We start from the raw sequence: 25250 nt of genomic DNA on the forward strand, positions 1-25250 counted from the left end.
GGCCCCATACATTTGCGGTCCACCGGGAAAATTTCCAATACTCCGGATGGCCGGAACGCACCTGGTCGCGGCCATCGGTAGGACTGGACTTGTCCTGACATGTCCTACTGGTCAGTCCGCCCCTGGTGTCAACATCTCTTAAGTAAAACTCCTATTTTCTTATTTAGTTCACATAATATTGTAGAAGCTGCATGTTTTAGTAGATGAAGCTCACATGCATGACTTCACTACAATTTGAGACAATGTCTATTACTTATTTAAGGGTCTATACCAGTTTCTTTGCTATTTTAAAAGCTAGTCATGGTTAAACAGTTCAATATGGTAAAAAATTACCCGCAGAATACTGAATTAAAGTCAATGCAAACTGCACAAAATATTTCATTCACTCAGAGAAAACATTAGCTTAAATTACATTCGAATGCTGATTCTAGGAAACACATGGCGCCCTCGTGCTGCAGGATATCAGTCCACACAACATAGGCCAACTGCAGGAGCAGGCAGTTTGTCTGAGTAAAACAAAGTCAGCAAGGCAGATGTAAGCAGGTTGAGCTGATTCCTACAGCACCAGCAAATATTGATCCGGCCGAGAGAAGATAAGTGTGTGTGTGAACATTATGCCATCAGCCAAAGACAGACCATGAACAAAAGATGCATGAGCAGCAAGTCTATACCTGCCTAGACTGAGGATGCCCGGTCTGGACTCTGGTCACTTTCTTCAATATCCAATTACTGTTGAAAGAAAAACAAATCATAAATGTTTTGCTTAGATGCTCCTTCATCTGTCTATTAATGAATAAAAGACGACATTAACAGATAAAATAAAAACATAGCTTTGCATCGTTTATTCATAATCAACTTTTAAATAGGAAATAATAAACAATATTTGCAATACAATTAGAAGACATCCCATTAAGTAAGACTATCAGGACCTAATGCAAACAAAAAAAAAATGTATAAAGAAAGATATTCATTCTCATGGCAGTAATGCGAAAATTAACAGTATTACCAAAATTAGAAATTTCTTTTTTTAAAAATTGCTGTGCACATTTTCCACCTCAAAAAAATTAAAATATCTCGTGAGAGATGAGATCAATTAATTTAAGATAGGCATACCTTTTTTAGACCCTATAGACCAATTTGGAGTCGACGTCACGGTTACGTCACTGCCAGCTGCGCGCGCATACTGGTTGCAGAAAAACAGTGGAAACAAAGCAGTAATGAGTGAAACGGAGGAGACAATTCCTTCAAAAACGTGTTTTTGTGTTGTTGAATGTCAGAATAGGAATGACAAAAAATTATGGTATTATTTCCTATGGAATACCGTAGTTGAATATGCCATTTTAAGCTAAACAAGTCATTAAACGAACAGGCTGGATTGACGAAATCATCCGGATCTGTTTATTTTATTTCAGGTAAGGTTTTCTATAATCTTTCTAAGTCTAACTATTTTGAATACCGTATCCGTGTAATTCTCTAGTCGTTATGAAGGCTATCTCTTCCGGGTTGTTCTGCAACCAAGATGCGTGCGCATCCCGAATGTTTACTATTAACATATCCTATTCCTACTGTCTCGCTCAAAACAATCGTTACGTCACTGGTAACCCACCTGTTAAACTCTGAATTTCATAGAACTAGCTCAACAAGAAGGCTTTTAAACAGAACTCGGGTGCATGAAGTGAAATTGTAAAGCTAAACTGAACAATAAAACGGCCTTTAATTACCGTATTTTTTAGTTACAGCGGACGAAATATGCACGTCCCTCCCAACGCCAGAGCGGCGAGCGCTGCCCTCAGTCCCACAATGCACTTCGAGTCGTGAGCTTGACGCCTGCAGCGCTATCCTAGTTCCACGAAACGGAAACACTCGCTAATCGCTCAACTTTGTTAAACACACCAGACCGAGTTTCTGGTTTTATTTCTGCTTGCAATCATTTTCGACTCGCATGCAGGATAATGTAAAAAATATATTTCACGTTGAACATCATGTTCCCTCTTTTATTATTGCAGTGTTTTCTATAATCTCACGTATTGAATGCACAGTGTATTGTTTTTATAATCGTATCAATGTTATATTGAAATGAGAGAGTCCGTGTCTTAGGAGAGCTGTCCTACTTCTGCATAGCAGCTGACTGGGTTGTGTTTCCTCCAGTCAAACCCTCGGCTCAGATCACTACACACGGTGCACACGGGCCTGTTCTCTGGCTCAGCATTGGACAGCTGGCGAAATAAAGAATGGATCCAGACGCAAAGCTGACAAAGGCGAGAGATGTGAAGAGATAAATCATTTATTCTTGCCTGAAAAGAGGAGTGGCACAACTGTGCTGTACAGAATGTGAACAGATTTCACTGATCTGGCATCATTTTCACCAGCAGGCCAATGTGGAATTTACTATAATGGACTGTGCAACCAGAGCAACGATTCAACACATCACTTTTAAAGTTCATAGAGATTCTTTTGAATTCCAGTGATGCAAGTGATGTTGTTTTCGGACGTAGAAAGTACATTTTGCCAGACACGACCACAGAAAATTATCAATACAGATTTAAAGGTTTTAAATGTCTACGCTTCTATTTAACACTTTATTTCTGCACCATGTTTTTGTGTCGACTCGCGTCCTGTCAACAACCCTTTTCCATCTATTTCCTTTATTTTCCAGCAACGGTCAAAATGGGTGCATATCAGTTAGGGATGTAACGATTCACTCAGCTCACGATGCGATGCGAGTCACGATTCTGATCTCACGATGCAATTTATTCACGATTTATTTTTACAAAATGAGTTGAAACAAATTAGAAATGAACAACTTCCCTTGCACTATTTCTTAAATGCTTCACGTTTCTTTGTATAATAAAATAATGTTTTATTTCAAATAAGAAAACTAAACTGCAATTTTATAACAAATTAATAATAAAAAAAGTCTCTTTAATATAAACAAACTAATACTGTCTGAGCCTTTCTTGGATTTTTTTGCATTTAAGAAATATCAGCATGTCCACGTTTAGATTTGCAGTGAAAATAGCGGCCCCTGCTGTTCAAAAAATGTATTGCGATTCAGTTCACACCTCAACCGATTTGAATCGTCACTCATTATAACCGATTTTCAACCGGCTCACGGTGAATCGTTACATCCCTAATATCAGTAGATGACATGCATGACTTCACTATGAAATACACTGTGCAGTGTGCATAAAACATTTGGAGACGGTGTCTACTACTTATTAACCAGTTTCATCTCTAGCTTTGTTAGTTTCACCAATCTCTTAGTATTATTTCACCCGAGTTAAAAACATTTATGTACCTGTAGAGTCCTGTTAAATGATGCTACAGTGACTATTCAGACTTCAAATTATTCAGAAAAAGTCCATAAATCAAGACAACTGGGACAGGGAATTAAAGCAATTTGGACAGTTTATTGAGATGAAGTTGTTACGTAACAATGAAGGGTTTTGACAAACTTTTTTAGAATGCTGTGAAAAGCAGTAGGCCTACATAATTCAGGCTCCAGTAAAAAATCCTATTTTACCCCATAAACTTAAGGGGGAAAAAATAAGAAATTATATTTTGCATAAAGAAAATGTGACTGTGTGTTCTATGTTGTGAAGTTAAATTCAGTACAATAAATACGTTCCTTATTAATGTTCTTGAAGAGATTCACCCATATTGTACACTCTATTCATGCAAGATATTTAATTTATGTGAACCAGTTGCAGCTTGTGTGTGTTGTGGAGCTCAAGGTTTTTTCGCTGCTGTGCTGTCGCTCTTTCCCGAGGCGACGCTGCTGACTGTGTTAACAGGGATGTTGATCTCAGAGGCCATGATGGCCGGTTTGGGCAGTGGGGCTTCAACGGTCAGAACTCCTTCAGGAGACAGAGACGAGCTGATGTTCTCTGAGTCAACACCAGAGGGCAGACTGGAACATAGAAAAGAAAGATGTAACAACATTTTACAATGAAGTTGTCACATTTGATCTGTCTAGTCCTCCTAAACTAGAATGATGATAGGCTACAATTTGTTCTTTATGGATTGCAAATTTTCAGAATAAATTTCATTTATTAACTGTTGTAGCCTTTGAAATCATTTCTAATGTATGTGACTGTAACTTCCTCCTATGTGGCCCTTTCCTTCAGCTTTAAGGTTCTTATGGCATAGTGTCTACTGCTTCATTAATATGTAGAATCCCCCCCCCCCAGTTAATCCAAACCTGTATACATTTCTTTATTAAAAATTCAAAGAGTAACAGTTATTTGGAAAAACTTTACCGACATTTCTGGGACATCATTGACTACCATAGTATAAAAAATTAAAATGGTAGTCAAATGTGCCCTAGAACGGGTTGTCTCCTAAATTCTTCAAAATATCCCATTTTGTAAACAAAACCAACAAAAAAAGATACAATCATTTTTCCTGCTACATTCAATTTAGTATTCTTATTGATTAATTCATTTGCATTATTATTTTAACAACAAATTATCCAACACATACACCACTGTTTACAAAGAATCTTATTGGATTATTTTGATCGAAGGGTTTTATTTGAAATCTTTTCTTCTAATATTATAGTGCGACGTGTAGTATGTGTAAGGCTGGATCTCTGATGGATTGCAGTACTCACGTGTATTTTCTGGTGAAACTTCTGGACACAAAACCGTGCTCATCTTTCCTTTCTTGGTGCTGGCCTACACATACACAAACAAAATCTCTTTAATAATTTTGCTTTTCTTATCTTAAAGGGGACATTTTTAAATAACAGTGCAGAATCATCATGACAAGCAGTCATGGTGGTGAGTTTTGCAAAACTTTTCTCTTCGTTTTTTCCATACTTGTAAATCACAATGTGCACAACATCAGTGGATTGTGACTGAGCCTCGTCTTAAAGCGACAGTTCACCCAAAAATGAAAATTCTCTCATCATTTACTCACCTTCGAAATCTGTATAAATTTCTTTGTTCTGCACACAGAGAAAGATATTTGGAAGAATGCTTATAACCAAAGAGATCTTGACTCCCATAGTAGGAAAAATGACTTTATCATTATTTTGTTCTGTTGAACACAGAAGACATTTTGAAGAATGTAGGACAGCAAACAGTTCTGGGGCACTTTTGACTACCATTGTATTTTTTCCTACTGTGGGGGTCAATGGGGGTCAAAATCTGCAAATAAGCATTCTTCCAAATATCTTTCTCTGTGTTCATCAGAACAAAGACATTTATACAGATTTGGAACAACTGGAAGGTGAGTAAATGATGACAGAATTTTCATTTTTGGGTGAAGTATCCCTTCAAAGCCCCTCTGTCATACTTTAAATATATCATGTGTTTCACTGCGCTGAGCCTTCACTGCCATCCAAGGCTGACATCTGGTAAGCCAGCACCATGCCAACAGCACTGTTTGTTTAGAAAACACATCCCATAATGAGACTGAAACCTCTGAGGTCTCTTATCATCAAACATTACTGTACATTATTAAAGAGAATAATGATTGTGATCTCCAGGCCATCAGCATTCTTTCCGGTACAGTTTGGATTACATAATAAAGTTATTTCTTTAAAGTTTAATTGCTTTGAAATGTTTCCTGCATTGTGATATTATAAAAGCTGGCATACAGGGAACATGAGATCTCTTTACAAGTAATAACGACAAATACTGCAATAGGGAGTTACAGATCTCAAGATGTTGATTCTTCAACAAAACCTAACTGAGATGTTAATGACATTTTCTGTGCCGTATATCATCTTTGATCATTTTAATCTTCTTCTAGAAAGCTGCATTCTATCTCTGTATTAAAATGGTTACACTTTCTGTGAGATCAAGCTTTGGCTTCACACTGTCCATTAGGAAGTGAAACTGGAAAGCTCTTGCAGATGCGGTGGGCTGTGCTCTGCCTGTGTAATATCTCAGGAATTTTGTTGGCTATGAGGATCTGTATGAGCTCCCACCCTTCAGAAGATAAGCTTTTCCCAACAAGGGCTGTTATTTGGGAGCCTTTCTTAACTTCAACATGACCACATCTCTTTTAGAGTACTTCTACTTTCAAAGTCTACAAAGAAAGCTATTCATTTCCTTCCTGAAAGCAAAATGTAAACATACGGAATGTAATAGTTTCAGTGGCCCTAAAAACTAAGTATTTAAACACTTCTTGAATGTCATTGTATCAGATACAGAAAATATCTAAGTAAACGTCACTTTAATGTGATTCTGTGATTGTCATCATTTATTCACCCTCACATCATTTCGACCTGTATGAGATATCTTGAAGAAACTTGATAACCAACAACATTGGCCCCCATTGACTTACATTGTATGAACACAAGACATTTTTCAAAATATCCTCTTGTGTTCTACGGGCGAAAGACTCGCATACAGGTTTAAACCACACAAGGGTGACGGAATGATGACAGAATTTTCATTTAGGAAAACAAAGGGCTCACCAGTAATCTCCACCACTCCATCTTTGGTCTTGACGCACAGCTCCTCCGGTGAAAAGTGGTTCACGTCCAGGCTGATCTTCCACGAGTCCTGCGTCTGCTTTATCTCCGACATTCCAGAGCTCAGCTGTCGGGAAAGGGCCCGGCCGTAAGTGGAGGGCATCACCGGGGGCTGCATCATGGCCGCTGGGGGGGACATGGGCATCTGACTCATGTGCATCAAGGAGGCCATATCGGGATGTCCGAAGGGCCGAATGTATCCCGGCCAGTGCGTGCTGGGAAAGGTGGGCAGCTCCTCGGAGAGGTGCGGCATTCCGAAGGTCTGATCGAAGATCCTGCTGCCCTGGTACCAGTCCCGGAAAGGGTCCCAGGACGGAGATTGCATGAAGCTGAAAGGAATGCGTCTTTCCGCCATGACTGAAGTTTGTGAGTTGCTCGGAAAGTTTCCAGGCGAGTTCTGCCTCCTGTTTGGGAGCTCTGGGATTTATAGGGGCGTTCTTGGCCGACACACCCCCTTCCTTTCACACCGACACACACTACCCCTGAATCCCCCTCCCATCCTGATATTTATAGAAGTGACTAGAATGTCTATTCGTGGACAGACAGGCAGAAGAATGGAATCCAAGGCAAAGGCACTTTACGGCTCTCTGACACAAGATGCCCGAGACACACACACATTAGAATGGACTGAAGGAATGTTAGGGACTGTTGTAAAACAGAAATGCAATTTCTATATTAATATCTATATTTTAATAGCTACTCCCTTTGTATTACTAACATTTCCTAATATACTCCCTAATATTACAGCACTATAAGAAATATTCTGTGGGCTTAGTAAATATCACAGAAATAAACAGCTATGTTAACTTAATAAAATCTTTTAAAATCATTTAACTGATTTTTTGTGGGACATATTAAAAAATTGATTAAAAATTCAACAGTTAATCTAACGATTTTAATAATAATTTACGTATATTATTTAAGTATATTTAATTTTCAAAAAGTATTTAATTAATCAAATATATTTTTTAACATACATACAGAAATATTTAAGCTACTCAGATTTACTTTTTTACTTACATTTACTCAATTTAAACAGTATATTTCATTAATTTCAGAGTTTTTAAAAGCTTTACAATTTTGAGCTAATTTTGAGTGTAAATTGTTTCACGTAAAATCATAGTTACATTTTTTAGAGTGATACCTAACGGTGACCTATCATATTTTTTTACTAATAGAAGGTTCATTTTCAGTGTGAATTTACTGAAAAAGTTGCATTTTCAAACAAAAAGGAGACGGATATATGGACATTTACATATAGACAAACAAGGACAGAAACTATACTCTATAACACACATTTTTTGTTAGATTTAACTCATTTCTAAGTGAATACAGTAAATCAGTGTATGCATTTCCATTCCTGTATTGTGTACAAAAAGTACTACAGTGCTGGAATAACCGAAACATGTTAGAAATGACTAGAAATGTTGAGATTTGATCTGCAACATCAATGCCACAGAACTAAAAATACAACTGAATCATTTTCCCACATCAATGTCTGGAGTACCTGAAAACAAGAACCTTCCAGAATGAAACAGTCAGATCACATGAGCTGACACACAAACTACACAACAACGGCCCCTAGTGTTGAAAAACAGCAACTGCAAATTAAGACATTCAGAAACTTTCACTGTTTGGGGAAGCGTAACGGGATAGTTCACCCCAAATTACTCAATGACTCTCCCCCATGTCATTTCCAAACCTGTAGGACTTTCTTTCTTCTGCAGAACACAAAAGAAACACTCACAAACACTCCCACTGACTTCCACTGTATGCACAAAAACCACCACATAATAGTCATATACAGGTTTTGAACAACATAGATGGAAGATGAATCAATTATGACAGAATTTCTTTAATGTTTTACAGATGTTGTGTTCTAAAAACTGTGTGCACCACATACACAGTTCACGTACACCTAAATGACTGAGCAAAATGAAGAAGAAAAACAGGACAACGTCTCTCCGTTTGTGATAGTTTTATTATGTGTTTAAATATGAGTCATACACTAAATCTACGGACTTTTTTACAATCCAGCCGTTATTAAAGGAACATCGTATAACACTGAGGAGAGACGCTCGACACGGAAGACGGACGCTATTTCCCGCATCACAAGGTCAAAGTTCAGCTGTAGAAGCCGCATGAGTAAACGCTGCGCCTGCACTCAGTTCCTTTAAAAAGCTCTTGCCAAAACTCACGGGAAAACATGAGTAAAAATAACTGATCGTCCACTCAGTTTCCACAGGACAAAGGAACGGGAGAATAAATAATAGAATAAATTAAGATGAATATTTGCACGAAATGCAAACCCGTAAAACAAGGTACAGTAACAACCTGCATAAAAATCTGTAAAACAACATTTTTTTTCATAATTCATTTTGGTTTTGCATTTACAGTCAACGTGAAATGTTTCAGCAAGCCATTTGACTTGTGAAGCTGTATTTCTTGGTTTTATCCATCATATGTCAGAATGGAGTCGTGGAGTGTTAAAGTAACAGGGCCACGTGACTTTACAGGCAGAACAAGTATTACATTCTTATGGAAGATTAGACTTTTTTTTAAAAATTGCAATCACATGCAATGATAAATTGTTTACAACAAGGTCAGAAAAATATATAGGGTCAATTTAGATTTCACACAGACTTTAAAAGTTGCAAAAGCCTTCCATAAACAATAAAATGTGCCTAGAATTGTACCACAAGTGTCATATTTTGCCGTACATGCACAGAAAATGTATTTTGTTACTATTTGTCTGTTTTTAAAAGGTAATGAAATAAATATGCAATGGACATTAAATAAATAGCAATCGCATTAAATAAATAGCAACGTTTAAATCAGAGAATAAATAAAATACAGTTCATAAATACACTGAAAAGATCATGTGCGTGTGTATTTTTGCAGTCTGGTTTCAGGGTAAGTGCGCCTACACTAGAAACAAGAATTTAAAAACAACAGAGATCTCTGTACATACGGTAGGTGGCTATATGACACAGCTCTATCAGTATTTAACTACACACAGCCAAAATATAAGTGGAATACTGTATATCATAAGAAATATCACATCTCCAAAAAGGACTCGCATTATAGGTGCATCAGATGTGGATTTTTCCAAAAGATCCAAAAGTAAAGGAAAGGTAAGTACAGTTGACGTTTGACGGGAAGCCTCTCCGCTGCATCATGCCAAGGTTTCACATACAAAAGCCTCGTGTAATCCGGTACATAACGTGGAATATACAGTGCATAGTTTACAGCCAAAACTTGCAGCGTAAATATTCAAACTAAAACCCAACATACAGTTTTTATAATACAACGTTTTAAGAAAAAGGCAGATCAATTAAAAAAACTACAGAGTACATGAAAAATCAAAAGATAAAATTAGGAAATCATATTTTGCAGAAAGAAAATGAAGCAGATTTGTGAGACCTTTTAGAGCGTGACATTATATTTTCCCTGTCAAGAATAATGTAACTAGAAAATACTGTCAAGAAAATAATGTCACGGTCCAAAAAAAATCTTAAGTCTTCATTGTCTCTATGCATAATGTCATTGTTTTCTGTTGATTTCAAGATGAAACATGAGGGGTTTTTTATTTTCTTAATAATGAACCACTGTCATATGTAATATTTTGTTCTTATTGAGTCTGACTCTTCAGATCAGGATTTTGTACTTATCCCTCATACATTGCTTCATAACTCTCATGTTAAATCAGCTTTTTGGTTATTTTTGTATTGTGGAAGATTTTCAGAAAAAGTGCTTCTTTCGCCTTTGTTCTTCAGGCTTTCAAGTCTGTCAATATAGACGTCGGATCTGTTTGCATCAGTGTGTGTTTCTGGAACTGGAGATGGAAACTTCAGCTCATGCTGGACATTATGTGACGTGTGAATTTTGAATCAATATAAACCTGTGCATGTATACGAGACGCTAAATATTTTGCAGAAAAGTGGTTTCTCAGGCTTTGTTCACACCGTGCTAAATTGTTTTCAGATCAGATTTTCAGGTGCGATATGCCAACAAAAATCTGCAGTGTTCGAACAAAGAGGTTTCCAACCTGCAAACGTTTTACAGGCAGGTACAGTCGTTCCATCTGGACTAGCTTTTCTTCAGGACAGATCCAGCGGTCGAAGGAAACGTGGAGATCCTGCGAGACGTTTGCCGTCGATCAGAATCCAGGACTCTCATAGCTGCTTTGGCTGCAGGAACTCCTGCTGCGACTGTGGCTGCTGTAACTGCTGTAGCTGCAGTAACTGCGACTCCGGCTGCGACTGGAACTGCTGCAGCTGCTCGAGGAACTGGAGGAGGACGGGCTCGGCCGGTAGTATGGGATGGGCCGCTTCCGTGCACTACAGAGAGACAAAGACGGAGACAGATGTAATAATGATATATAATAGCGTACCATTTAACCAATTAAAGGGATAGTCCAACCATCATTTACTCACTCTCATGTCATACAAACCTGTCTGGCTTTTTTCTGCAGAACACAAAAGAAGATATTTTCAAGAATGTTGGTAACCAAACAACACCAAACCCCATTAACTTCCATCGTATGGAATCTCAAAAAACTTTCTTTTGTGTTCCACAGAAGAAAGAGTCTTATACAGGTTTTGAATGACATTAGGGTGGATATGACAGAATTTTATTTTTATGATGACAGAATTTTTATCTTTGAAAGAACTATCCCTTGAAATACCACTTTGACCACATAACATATATGAATATGCTAAAAATATTTAAAAAAATTACCGAATGAACCAAGAGTCTTTATGCTAGAAGAAACATACCGGTATAAAGGCAGGTCAAGCCGAACATTTTTTGGTTGATCAAATATCTAAACCAGCTAATGACCATACTGTACATACAATATACTGTACAGTATAACCATAGCAAACTGGAAACCCCAAAATTGTTTATTTTGTCCAAATTGTCAGAACTTTAGCATTTTATTGTGGTCAGAGAGGTGGTCAGAGATACTGTTAGTGCTGGTAGTTACTGGAAAAGAAATTTCAGCTTTGGTTAGCGAGAGTTATTATTTAAACAAAGGTTTTCAAGATCTAGCATGATGTTAAGCACATACACACTCCAATGAGCCTGCGGGGTTAACAGAGAACTGCTGTTTAAATCAATCCTTTACATCTTAAAGATGAAGATTACCACTGAACAGACACTTGTTATTGTGAGAATCTGTACAAGGACACAGGACGCGTTGAGGTCAATCTGAGCAACAAAACCTCACATGTAATAAAAACTGATTAAATGTTCGGAAGAATAAGGTAAAAAATCAACACAGATGATCATTTTCGTTCCAAAACCCGGGGAGCTGCCTTGCCAACTAAGTGTCATGCAACCTAAGGCCGTGTTCACACTTGACTTCTTTTTCGAAGCTGCTAGCGTCTGTTTTACATTATAATCCTATGGAGTAAACCGTGTTTTCAAAAAACGTCCTGAGCGCTTTTTTAAACGCCAGCGCCGGTGTCTTTTTCTGCAGCTCAGAGCGTCTTTTGAGGTTGAAAAATGTTCAATTTTTCGGAGAAAAAAAAAACGCTCTACGTCAAGCTCCTTTTTCACAGCTAACCAATGACAGAGACCTGTCGTTTCCATAACAACATGCGAGGAACGTGATTGGTCGAAAAGGCTCAAGCTCGAAAAAATAAAATGGCGGCCGAAACATAAATGTAAGTTTAATTTTCACTTTCAACAACTTCTGATTGCATTTCTAGCGAGAAATTAGTATTGTAGTTTTTAGTTATTGCAAAGACGCCCTCTGTTTATAATTCAAATAGACTTCCGTTACGCTGCCTATCTGTTTTTCTGGGCTGCCTCCGAAGTCATGGCGTTCGGCTGCTATTTGTAACCAAACGCGGCCAGTGTTTTTTTTTACTAAAAAAGCTCCTTTGTCAACTTTTTCTTGTCAAAAAAGAAGTCAAGTGTGAACACGGCCTAACATCACAGACAAGCTGATCAAGTGATATTCACAAACACTAATTAAACTACTTTAATTCATAGTTTTCAGTACTTTATGTTTCCCTAATTTTGACCTGTCAGAAACAAATCTGCCTTAACAGATTTCTTTTCACTGAGCTTGTCGCAATGCATTCTGGGTTCGCATTTTCCGTAAAGCATTTGTGACATGCTGCTTGTGAAGTCCAAAACAAAGTATTTTTAGGGTAGCAAATCTTTTTCAACTTAGTTATTCTGTCCATGCAGGCAGCTCACTAAGCTTTTTGGAACACAGCTATAAAACCTCTGGATGTCTCTCCATCAACAAACTGCAGGATTGTTAGTGCTGAGGAAGCCGGCAGGAGTTTTTGTGATGCAAGTTTAACGGCGAGAGCGGTAAAGATCAAGTGATTACGAGACACACTGAGACAGACAGCGGTGGAGAGAGAGAGAGAGAGAGAGAGAGATGGAGAGAATATAGTTGTACTCTTCTTGGGGAAGCTGCTCCACTGAGTTGGTCCAGGAAAAAACTATGGAGTCCAGCTGCATGTCAACGGTTACTATTGTAACCAATGCCTGCAGATCAGCATCATTCCAGACTGAAGTCTTCAAGGGAACCTTCGTACAGGAGAGAGTGACATCTAACACATCAGAGCTCGGTAATTGGACAAAACTTGTGACATATGTGGCACGGGCATCACGGCTCATTCCTGTAGACAAAGTCACGTGTGACCTATGAAGTAGTTTCATTTAAAGTTCCAGTCAGTGAAATCTAGCGGCAAGGTTGCGAATCGCAACCAACCGCTCAGTCCACCCCTCCAGTGTTGGGTAAGTTACTCTGAAAAAGTAATTAATTACTAGTTACTAATTACACATTCAATAGTGTAATTAGATTACTGTACAAATTACTCTCTCCAAAAAGTATTTAAATACTTATTACTAATTACTTTCTATATCTTATATCAACTTTGATTAGTTAAGTGAGTCGAGGATTGACATAAAACGACTCTCAATTCATTCAAATAAATCATATAAAACTACACAAAGTACAATTATTAACTGACTTGTATAACAAATGTGAGAAAGATACATTAATGCATGCATTTTAAAGTTAGATTTTGAATATTAATGTCAATTCCACTATTGTATACATTACACAGTATTTATTTTATTTACATCAGAAGTAACTGTAATTAAATTACAGAAAAAATAACAGTAATCCCTTACTTTACTTTTTTAAGGGAAAGTAATTAAATTACAGTAACTAATTACTTAGTAACTAGTTACACCCAACACTGCACCCCTCCCGTTCGAAACACTACGAGGCTGACATAACATGGCGAATTATATGTAAGGAGACCATGTATGTAGATAGAAATAGCTCATTCTAAGGTAATAAAACATAATGCTTCATTGTGTAAGGTCTTTATACACCTCTGAAGACATAGTAATGTATATTATATTGCAGTTCTGTCAATAGATCTTTGAAAAAATGACACACTGGACCTTTAAAAGAAGAGAAGGCTTTTTACTAGTGGTGAAAATGGACAACCTTTCATCAGTTCCGATATTTAAATTTTAAAGTTAAATTCAGAAAATCAGAAATTTTGACGTTAAATTCGACATATTTAAATACTCGAAATGAAAGTTGCTAACACTGTTTCCGCTGAAAAGAAAATGCATCATTTTTAATGATAACACTTCAGATCAGAAATCCTGCAGTAACGAATCCTGCCTGTAGAGGTCAACGTTTCCTTTATTTATCCTGACCACGCACTTACCCACGCACACATTTTTAGTTCCATTGATGATTCTCTGTGATTCAGACAGCAATAAAAACACGCTCTTTTTCATAAGTAAATGCTCAAATGATCATGCACAACATTATCATCTCAATAGGCTTCGCCACTTCAAATCATTTAAACAGACGAAACATTTTTGGCATTGGATTTCTAAAACAGCATCTCCACCTCTGTCATATGTTTTACCTGGTGATTCTGCGAGCCTCCATGAAGCTGGGCGAGTCTCTCCGTCTCTTCCGGATGGGAGAGTAACTGCGGGATCGCCGGCGACTTCTCTCTGCATCCGAATGATGAGGGCTGTCTCGCTCTCTGCACACACACATGTGAAAACATCTCGCATGATTTGATCGGCTGTTTTAGTGCAAAGGAGGATTGACAGTTATCATATGGGCATCAATGGCTGTTGTCCAGGTCACACAAAATAAAATACACGTGTCTTTAGTATGGTATTACAAACAGGGTCTTTCCGTGTACGTGTGTGATGTACCTGGAGTTGTTCTGCCGCACGTGTGGCGATTTGCTCTTGCTGGGGTCACGTTCCCTAGAATAAGCTCGCGAGGACGATCTTCCGCTGCTCCAGGAACTGCTGCGATGACTTCTGCTCTTTTTCTTTCTGGACGTGTGCTTGTGTCGACCCGGAGACATGGAGGAACTCCGGTGACGGTTGTGACCTCGGCCTCGATGGTGCCGCTTAGATGAGTGAGATTCTTTCCTACCGTCCGTGTGAAAACACAATCCAATGAGCGAGAGATGCCACTCGAAATCACCCTTTCACATTAAACTGACTGTCCTTGACCCTGCTCTTACTTTTTCTGACTCTTGGTTTTCGTGTGCGAGTCGCTGCTGCGCATCGGCGAGTGAGTCGTCTTCTCTCGAACCCTCGGCCGCCCGCTGCGTCTCCCTGACGACTCGGACAGCGGTTTGGCGTCTCCGCAGGCGTCTTCAGCCACGGGACTCTTGGGAAGGGCGGCGTGCTGTTTAGCACCTCTCAGATGAGGCGACGCGAACGCCTGCGAGCCGGAGGGCGACGGGACCAGCGCTCGAGGTTTCTGTAGATGAATTATAACCGACAAAGCAAACAAAGGAAAAAGAAGTACATGTGAAAACAAAGCAAAGAGAAATGAACACTGCAATTAGAATCTCTTTCCACGTGGACACAAGAGCGCTATCGTGGCAAAAGAATGTCTAAAAGAAAGTGCTAGGATTTCTCTCTGGCTTACAGACAGTCCTCTATGGTGCAGCGCATGCAATACTCCACATGCAAAACCATAACGAATCGAAAAGAATAGTCCCGAAAGAAAAGGAACCAAACCAAAAAGGGGAGAGGGAGAATATGCCAAACTGTGAAAGAAATGAAGTTCAGAGAGAGTGACAGAGATTTCAGCATAAAGGAGAGAAAGAGGACTTTTTCAATTTCAGAAAGAGCTACGAACGAAAAGGTGAAAAGTCAAAGTAAAAAAGAAAATACAGACAACTTGACGGAACATCACAGAAATGGAAGGAACGAAATAAAGACTCGCATGAATAGATTCAATCGAATTCGAAAACAACTGGTCTTCTACTCAATAGAACTTGCTTGTGGATTGTTTTGTCCTGCTGACAATTGCTGAGATGTGCAGCGACCCACTGTCCTGTTTTAACAGCTTTTAAAATGGTTATTCTGTTTTGTTTCAACTCCCTTTTGGTTAACATCCACTTACCAATAAAGTGGTATTCCCTCCTTTAGTAGGTAAGGTTTGAAGAGAAGGGAAAAGTGGGGCAACATAAGTGCATCATTAGATTCACAAAATGCAAGAGAAAAAGACACAACCCCGTCCCTGGATAGTGAATATGAAACAATGCATGGAAACCAAATCAAAGAGAGAAAGACAGAAAGAAATCAACTCAACACGACTGTCACACTGTGTGTACATGTATGTGCGTGCGTGCGTGTGTGGTCTGAGACACTTCTCACGCTCTTCAACATCATGTGCCCGCACGACTGTCACGAACGTGTGCTCAACGCTTTCTGTCAATTCTTCATTAAAAACTGAACTGGAAGCGGGGCTGGGGTGGAAAGTACGTGAGGAATTGCTCTTGAGAACTATCATTTACTATACACTCGCATCATTTTATTTGACAAAATATATTTGTTTGGAACAAAGATGCACTCGTGATATTTCCAACACGTTTGAATTTGAGCGACTCTTCCATCCACACAATGAAAGTGAACGGTGACCGAGGCTGTCGGAACAACATGAGAGATCATGTTCATGTTCGGGCAAAGTATTTCCGCAAGTACCATTAAAAATACGTACTTTGTATTTTTTTTAATAAAAACATTTAAGTTTCACATTTTTTAAAGCACAATTTCTCTGTACTTTTTACACCTCTGGGTGCAATATGTCATTAAGTTTATGTTTTAGGCATACACTAACATACAATGCAATTTTAATGTCCTAATTCCTCAAACTAATAATGTTAAGCAATGGAACCGAGCAATATTAAAACACCGATCTGTAATCGCTGTTGATCTGTTTATTTCACCACCATGGAAGGAGCTGGAGATAAAAACAGGCGACTATCGTTTGAAAGGTATTTATGATCAATCTCAGACACTACCAACTAAATCAAATCATCTAAAGTCACCAAACAAGTTCATAATTACAGGATTACAGAAGTAAATATCCCATTTATTTTCTCTCTCATAAACCCGTCACGGTGGTTAAGAGATGATTGATGGTTCAGGAAACACAATATTTCAAAGGGTCACCCAGATAAGAAAAGTCACCGTTACCACGGAAATAAAAAGGGGTACCAGACAGTTCGTTTTTAGTGCCATGTAGCACAATACATGACGTAATCCAATGCGCCCTCTCCAACCTGTTTATTTGTGCTATAAACCTAAATTGTTTTGCTTTTACGAAATAAATGACTTAAGTCAATAAAGTTTTACAACGTATCATGTTTTTTTCCAAATACTTGCGATGTTTGATGGGTGAAGTAGCTCTTTCTATCATTAAAGGGGTCATACGACACGGCTAAAAGGAATATTATCATTTTGTTTTAGATGTAATGCAATGTTTTTACACGATTCAAAGTTTAAAAACGCTGTATTTTCCACATACCGTGCATGTTTGTATCTCCTCTTAGCTCCGCCTCTCTGAAACGCAGATTTTTAACAAAGCTCATGGCTCTGAAAAGCGAGGTGTGCTATGATTGGCCAGTTCACCAGTGCTTAGTGATTGGTTGAATACTGCAAGCGTGTGAGGGAAATGTAACGCCTCTTACCATATTTGGAACATCAGTTTCCTCTTCAATTGTACTGACAGGTACGCCCACCTTACTTGCGTACACATTTGGGCGGTCTTAGTCAAATCATACCACCAACTGATGTAGATTTGTGGGGGTGTGGCTACACGAGGCGTTTCGGGCAGGTCTGGGTGAGCATTCGCTTTTAGATAGAATGCATCTTTTGTTCCGACACCTTAATTTTTGCAATTTTACGTGTTTAATATGTACATGCATGGGCAACTTATAACACACCAAACACACACACAGAAAAACACGTGTTTGCGCCATATGACCCCTTTAAAGAATACAAGTACATAGCATGCATGTCTTACGCTTTTACCTTTTCTCATATTTGTTCATATTTCTGCTGAAATTGTTCATTTGTAGGTTTGGTTTCAACAGGTATTGTTCTGGCTTTGTGAAAACTATTATCTAAGCATTTATTGTATTATTGCCTGCTTTGACAAATCGCTTTATTGTTTCCTATCTTCTCTGTAAGTCGCTTTGGACAAAAGCGTCTAAATACCTAAATGTAAATGTAAAATTGAACAAACAATCCCTGTAAAAATGAATGGGAGAAATACTTCTGAAATCAAAGCTATTGAACAAGTTGGTGTTCTCCGTTACGCTTCATAAATAACAGCTTAAGGTTAAATTCACTTCAGAAACAGCCCTTGTGTGTCGAGAAAAAAAAGGGAAAGTGACCAAATCATATGACACGCACAGTTACCATTTCACCAAAGACAAAAGGAAATGCGGCACAGACATTCTACCGAAAAAACAAATAAGAAGAAATAAACGCAGACAAGAGATGGACCTGTGGGGAGGGCAGTGTACTGAACGCTGAAGCATGAAAGCAGAGGTAGATTTCAGACTGAAAATATAGAGGATGAAAGTAGAGCAAACAGTTCCACAAAGGAAATAAAACAATGATAAACAACCCGCCAACCTTTGGTTTTCCTCAGATAAACAAAGAGAGAGAGAGAGAGAGAGAGACACTGATGTCAAGCTAGGGTGCTTGTCACATTCTCCACGTGCGTAGGCAGAGCGTTACCTACCTTCCGCTTCGACCAGTGACACGGATGCAATATCAACAAAACAAAGGAAGAAAAGGGGAATAAAAAAAGGAAAATTCTCCGCAGCGAAATGGGAAAAAGACAATGAATTCTTTTAGTATCCAGGCTAAGGTCATTGATCCACAGACTAAGGAGACAATTCAAACAAAACAAAGGTGTGGACATAAAAAAAAACGAATGAATAAACAAATGAGAAAAATCCGAAAGCAATCTCTACATGAATTGCTGTCTTTTTCGCTTGGGACACAAGAGCAGCCACATTCTACCGGACGTTAAAGGAGCGTTAGGGTCGCATGTTGAATCGGAACGTGAAGATCGATGGCATGCATGCAGACTGTGGCTCGTGGTCAAAGAGAAAGCATGACAGGACATCGAACAGCACAGACGGATGGATGGGTGGGTGGGTGGAGGTGGGAAGGGGTGTTGGGTGGTGGGCGGTCACTGCTAAGATGGAGAACTTACAAGGTAAAGGGACCCCAGTCACATACACGAAGCCGTATCGTGACGATACAGCCTGTAAGAAGTTAAGGGTTGTTTAAAATGTTTCTTTTTCAAGCGTATTTGCTCTCAGCAGTTGTCAAATTGGTCAAAGAAGGTAAAAGCGGCACCACATTGCATTTCAAAATCAAATGGCTTGGGTCCCTTTGAGTGTAACAAGTTTCCTAAATGAGTTTATTGTCCTATTTAGATTTCTGTCATTTGTCCCTGTCAAAAATCTAGACAAACATCACACCACTGAAATGCAGACAGGAAAGACTCTTACAAATAAAATAAAACAAAAGTCATACTAAATGATCAAACTTTTGAAACATGTTCAATACCATCTAAAAATCACGGCTACAATGTCACTGATCCGCTGTTGTCAGGAGAGAATTCTTGAATGTGAAATTCAGGAATTACAACTGATTGGCCAATGAAAACCATCTTGTTATTGTTTTGCAATAGGAACATGCAGGTCACATGTCACCCGCACGGCTCTCCGTACACCTCACACACATCTGAGCAGAAAATGAGACTTTCAACTGTATTGACATAAAAACTCGTACACATACCCATTTAATCTACTCGGTCCCGTTCCAAATCATATGAGTGCTTTTTACAAACAAGACAGAAAAGTTTGGGCATTTATTGGTGGGAAGATATCATGTCAATTCAAGAAATCAATCAAACAGGGATATGGATTGAGCAAATGAAAGGAAAGAGAGCATACTGTATGAGACCTTCTCATGCAAACCCGCTTCGTACATGTCACCGGATTTACTCTTCACTTTAAAACCCGCTCCATGTTTGGAGTTAAATAATCGGCATCCTCGCAGCCGTGGAATCCACTCGCACACATTCAATCTTGCAGCAAAATCTTTCGGAATATTTTAGCGTTGTTATACATACAAATGAGAGAAAAAGTTCACCCAAAAATGAAAAGACTATTTACATTTAGTCACCTTCATGTCCATTCAAACAAATCTTGTTGACTTTCTTTTCATTCCATAAAAATGATTCGGGATGTGTGAACGTGACCCACATTTTATATTTGAAGTATTTTAACGTGTGCAATATGACGTGTGCGCTACAATCGCATACTATCTTTCTGCGGAGAACAAAATCGGACAGAATTTTTATTTTGGGGTGAACTATAACTTTAAATGAACAGAACGATATTGACCTTTTACAAACACGAAACTTGATTTATCTGACTGTAGCGGGAATCTTGATTACGTCTCATACGCTTTCTATAAATCATTATTTTGACACTAGACATCCATTAGTCTGGCTGTCTGTGGGTGGCTGATGGATTCGTGTACATTTCTATAAACCTAAAACTTTCAAATCTCAAGTTAGCTGAGAAAACCCAACAAATGGTTCCACGGTGTGCCTTTGCATTGTAAGAAAGCGAACTTTAAAACACATCCTGCCAAACTTCCATCATTTCCATTCATTCATTTTCTTTCTAGAACTGGAAAAAGTCACAATGGCTCGTGAAGGAAATAAAGCATGACCTCATTCATAAAAACAAGGATGGATATCTGCCTCACATTAAAACCTCTTTCAACAAACACAATCATGACTTGAGAACAGAAAAACTCACGGCATGGAGCCAAAGAAGATTTCTAGAGTAAGCGCACACGGGTTGTGACTGCGGGAGCTGAATCGGTTGGACCGGGTTTGTGTGTGAGAGACAAAGCGAAAGATTATTCGATTATAGACGGAGGTAAAGTAGAGGAGACTACATACATCGTTGGCTTTGGTCCCCTCGGAGTCTTTTCCGTTGCGGACACGGGCGCCGTGGTTGCCATTCTGCCACGTGATTGGCTGGTCGGTCTTTGGAGAGGAAGGCGGGCTGTGATATCCTTCCTGTTTGAGTCTGTCATTCTTGCACTTCGCATCTGATCTGGATTGAGAGGTCACATATCGAATGTGGCTTGCGGAATTTTAGGAGTCTGATAAAGGACGTAAGAGTCCGATGTCTCACCTGCTGGGTGATTTGGAGACACTGGCTGTGGACGAGACCGAACCACTGCGAGAACTGCAGCAGCTTCCTCTGTGCTGATCCACCCTGCCGGGAGACCCCAGCGAGGACCTGTGAGAAAAACCACAGACGATAGAGATCTCTTTCATATTTCTCCTAGATACCAATGAGATTAAAAGGAGAGCAAATGGAAATTTGTGCTTAAATCTCATCTGCGTCTCAGATATTTCTCCAGAGAAAAAGAGCCAGAAATCTCACAAATGAGAGTTTCAGAAGAGATCTCAACAAAACTGAGCTCAGATCAATATTCAATATTATTGAAGATCTCAATATGAACTCTCATCAAATTCACCCACATCCCGATTTTTTTATCTCTACAACCCACATTCATTTTACACCTGTAATATTGAACATCTGATCATTCTAGAAGCGGAAAACAAATAAAGCAAACATCACTCGCCTTTTCTTCTGTTTGTTCTTCTCTTTGTGTTTGTTTTTGGGGCTGCCATTTAATAAAACAAAAAAACAGAATTCAAGATGTCAATCGTGGAGAATGAAATGCAAGTTTTAAATGCAAGCACATTCATGCATAGAGAAGAGAACTGAAAGGCAGCTCAGGATACCTGTGTGTCCTCTTTCTCCTGGAGCCGGATGTGGACCTGTGAGAGAAGGAATGTCGGGATAGATGTTAAGATTGTGACCTCCACATTCACACCACCAAAATGGGCTGTGCAGCAACGATGCTGTTATTAAAGTGACAGCCCACCCAAAAATGAAAATTAATCTGCATAGCATGAATCATTTTCTGCATGCAATTTGAAATGAAAGCCCTGATTTAGGACACATCTCCGTAGTGTTCATCTGCTCAACTGGAGAAATGTGAAAATCAGGTCACCAGAACATCAAAGTGTGTCCGGAGGGGAAGACGCTCAGCCCCGCGGGCGGTTTGGATCTCACTGATTGAAGTTTGTTCAAAGACGTGTGGCATGCAGAGATGACTCTCAACACATCAGAACGCATCAGAACTCTACACCAGCAAAACCAACAAATGCCATCATTTGGCAGGTTATTACAGCGTCATCGACATAAACAACAGTTATGTGGCCCAAACTTAACCTCCGGTTGACCTCCACAAAGGATCAATAACTATTGAGTAGTTTTGATTCAAATTCTAGTACACCGTTAACATAGAGTGTAACTCGTTATTATTTGTTAGTACATAAGATATCATAAACTGCTAAGGTAATGTTTCTTTTTTTAATTGTAACCAAAATATGATTCTTCGTTACCAAATGTAAAATGTTAACTTAAATTGTGTAAACGTAATAAATGTAGAACTTTAAAATGAACCAAGAAATACAAAGTATTAACCAATATTGATCGATTAGACCTTATCATAAAATGCTTATCATAAACAGCTGTATTGTCCTTTTCCAATCTTTTAATGGGTTGCTTTCAATACTGCACATACGATCTAATGTTCCTGAATAATCATGGTCTTCCGTTTATTTTAATATACTGTATACATGAACAGTTATTCACTCCCCTATCACAGTAACACAGAGCAGACGTATAAAACACGCATCCATAATGCGTGACAATGATCCAATGATATTATATATTTTACATTATTCAAATATTTCTGATAATCTCAGAAGCACTAGCGAGAACAGACAACAGAAGACATTTTTTGTCATTTTCTGAAACAGAAAGTGTGATGCGAGTCTGACGGGAAGGATTGGGTGACGTCTTTCCAGCATAACTCGATATAATGCAGGACCAAACTAGACAGACATAAAGAATAAAATGAGACAGAGAACAGCATCACTGGATTTATTACATGCAGTTCGGTAGTTAAAATCAGCAAGTACCATCAGGTTGCTGTCCAGGCACGTGCACAGATAGGGATGTTTCAGAAATATTTAGCCAATGATAGGTTAAAAAGAGCTTGTCACTAAATCTTGTTGGATACGCTCAAACTGTCAGTAAAACCTCATGGCTCCACCCCCCTCTGTCTTGACTGAACTGCACACAGTAGCATTTCATCTTTTATAAATTAGATTTTGGCCAAATGTATTTTACAACAGGAAAACTGAGCACCCATACACAACAACGTTGTAACCCGTTGATTAAAACGGTGATGTCGGTGTTTTTACGATGACGGACAAAAAGCACATTTGCACACATTCGCTGGTCAAAAACCCCGTAACGTTAACTGCATTTGAGTTTGACGCAAAGCCACTGAGTGATCCTCGTCACCTCAAGACATTTCTTTTTTTATTTATGATTGATGATACACTTCATTTATTAATAAATCGTATTGTATGATCGCATGGTTAATTCACGTTCACGCTGTAAAAACTTGGATTTGGAAGCGGCTTGAAACCAGCTTTTTTATATGCAATCAAAACTTGTAATATGTACAATTTCACCATGTGATGGGTTTTCCCAGACGCCATCACCTTTTCAGAATAACGCTTTAAAAATATTTAACGCAATTTTCTGTCATCCTTCTATAGCTTTGCATTATACGATCACGCTCTTATTCATGTCAAAGCCTTTAAACCATTTAGGCGTGATTTTAAACGGTTGCTTTGACGCGTACAGTATAGAGACAGCTAGCTGTGACACAACGCAACGCTACAACGGTCCCGTCTGGTGTAGCCTATACACAGTGTTGGGTGTAACTAGTTACTATGTAATTAGTTACTGTAATTTAATTACTTTTCCCTTGAAAAAGTAAAGTAAGGGATTACTCTTATTTTTTCTGTAATTTAATTACAGTTACTTTTGAAGTAATTAAACTAAATACTTTGTGTAATATATGTGTGTGCAATAGTGGAACTGACATCAAAATTCAAAGTCTAACTTTAAAATCCGTGCTTTAATGTATAATTCTCACATTTGTAATTCTTTGGTCAGTTAATAATAGTACTTTATGTAGTTTAATATTATTTATTTGAATGAATTAAAAGAGCCGTTTCATGTCTTTCTTTGAATCACTTAACTAATCAAGGTGGATAAAGGATATAGAAAGTAATTAGTAATAAGTAACTAAATACTTTTTGGAGAGAGTAATTTGTACAGTAATCTAATTACACTATTGAATATGTAACTAATAACTAGTAATTAATTACTTTTTCAGAGTAACTTACCCAACACTGCCTATACACCTTATATATACACGGGCTAAAGGATGCGTCACTGATCTCTGTCAGACAGCGCACCAGTATTGCGTTCTCCTTCGTGCATGAATGAACAAAAACACACAAGATTATGCCTTAAACACATTTTGTTCAGTATTTTTGTAAGCACAAAGCAAATTGGGGAACGCATCAGATCTGCGCAGAGCGTCAGCTCTTAAAGGGGTCGCATTCTTAAACTTGCTGCTGTGACTCCTGTCACTAATGATAATCTAAGAACAAAATAAAAGAAATGAATGTGTTTTTTGTAGCTTTCATGAGTATTCTTCTGTATTTAATTGTTTTTAGTGTTTGAGAACTTCATTCAATCTCTATATATTTCCTACCTGTTAGACTCTCTGCTATTAACAGTGAGTAAATCTAAAGCTTTTGAGACTATTATTTTGTTTGATTTAATTTCTCATAAAGATGTGATCAATAAAGGGGGGGGTTTCAGCACATGCCCCTCAAAAGTTCTGTGCACGGCCCTGTTGCTGTCCCATAAACAGTACAAACCTTAAATTAGGACCAAAACAGCTGTACTAGAGCCCCGTCTTAGCTGCGTGGGTGTTTTTAAATGAAGATCTTAACTTTAAACCGGCCGTAACAAGGTATTAAGCTCGTTTACATCATTTATACGAAGACATTTAATCCAGACACTCTTGTTAGACTTGGATACTGCTGTAACCGGAACATCGTTTACCCGGCGTCGAATGATGCGGAAGTCAAAAACCCGGAAGTGTGAAAAAGGCCTACATGTATCTAGTCTAACAATTTGAGTGGCTACAGCCTTTAGAAACATATTTGTTTAAGTTTATATAAGCTAAACATCATGTAAATACTTAAAAGCATGATACCAAGATAGAAATTGCTTATGCAAAGACTTTTATTAAAGGGACAGTTCACCCAAAAATAAACATCCTATCATCATTTATTCACATTCGAGTTGTTCCAAACCTGTATAAATGTCTTTGTTCTGATGAACGCAGAGATAGATATTTGGAAGAACGCTTTTAACCAAACAGTTCTTGG

General features: G+C 38.4%; 2 protein-coding genes across 2 annotated transcripts in view; both read right to left on the minus strand.

Annotated features, from left to right (window-relative positions):
• Positions 1-3390: 3390 nt before the first annotated feature.
• On the minus strand, positions 3391-6909 carry hspb1 (heat shock protein, alpha-crystallin-related, 1). Its single transcript, XM_057356664.1, has 3 exons — positions 6428-6909; positions 4613-4676; positions 3391-3910 (listed from the first exon to the last, which is right to left on the minus strand). Exons 1-3 carry the CDS (start codon positions 6837-6839, stop codon positions 3730-3732), a joined length of 657 nt encoding a protein of 218 aa, XP_057212647.1. The 5' UTR covers positions 6840-6909; the 3' UTR covers positions 3391-3729.
• A 1518-nt stretch (positions 6910-8427) lies between these two features.
• Positions 8428-25250, minus strand: part of srrm3 (serine/arginine repetitive matrix 3) — a 49577-nt gene continuing 32754 nt past the window's right edge. Inside the window, exons 7-14 of the mRNA XM_057353931.1 lie at positions 21660-21695; positions 21497-21538; positions 21040-21147; positions 20802-20958; positions 15028-15269; positions 14708-14932; positions 14407-14529; positions 8428-10824 (exon numbers count right to left, since the gene is read on the minus strand). Of these exons, the coding sequence (XP_057209914.1) occupies positions 10644-10824; positions 14407-14529; positions 14708-14932; positions 15028-15269; positions 20802-20958; positions 21040-21147; positions 21497-21538; positions 21660-21695 (1114 nt within the window). The 3' untranslated portion in view covers positions 8428-10643. The remainder of the gene's footprint in view (positions 10825-14406; positions 14530-14707; positions 14933-15027; positions 15270-20801; positions 20959-21039; positions 21148-21496; positions 21539-21659; positions 21696-25250) is intronic.

The sequence above is a fragment of the Triplophysa rosa genome, linkage group LG2 (assembly GCF_024868665.1).
Source record: "Triplophysa rosa linkage group LG2, Trosa_1v2, whole genome shotgun sequence".
Classification (NCBI taxonomy): Eukaryota; Metazoa; Chordata; class Actinopteri; order Cypriniformes; family Nemacheilidae; genus Triplophysa; species Triplophysa rosa.

Coding starts and splice junctions, on each gene's coding strand:
- hspb1 (XM_057356664.1), bottom strand. CDS start 6,839: ATGGCGGAAAGACGCATTCCTTTCAGCTTCATGCAATCTCCGTCCTGG. Junction 4,677..6,427: donor TGGAGTGGTGGAGATTACTG/GTGAGCCCTTTG, acceptor GTGTATGTGTAG/GCCAGCACCAAGAAAGGAAA. Junction 3,911..4,612: donor AGTTTCACCAGAAAATACAC/GTGAGTACTGCA, acceptor TCTATGTTCCAG/TCTGCCCTCTGGTGTTGACT.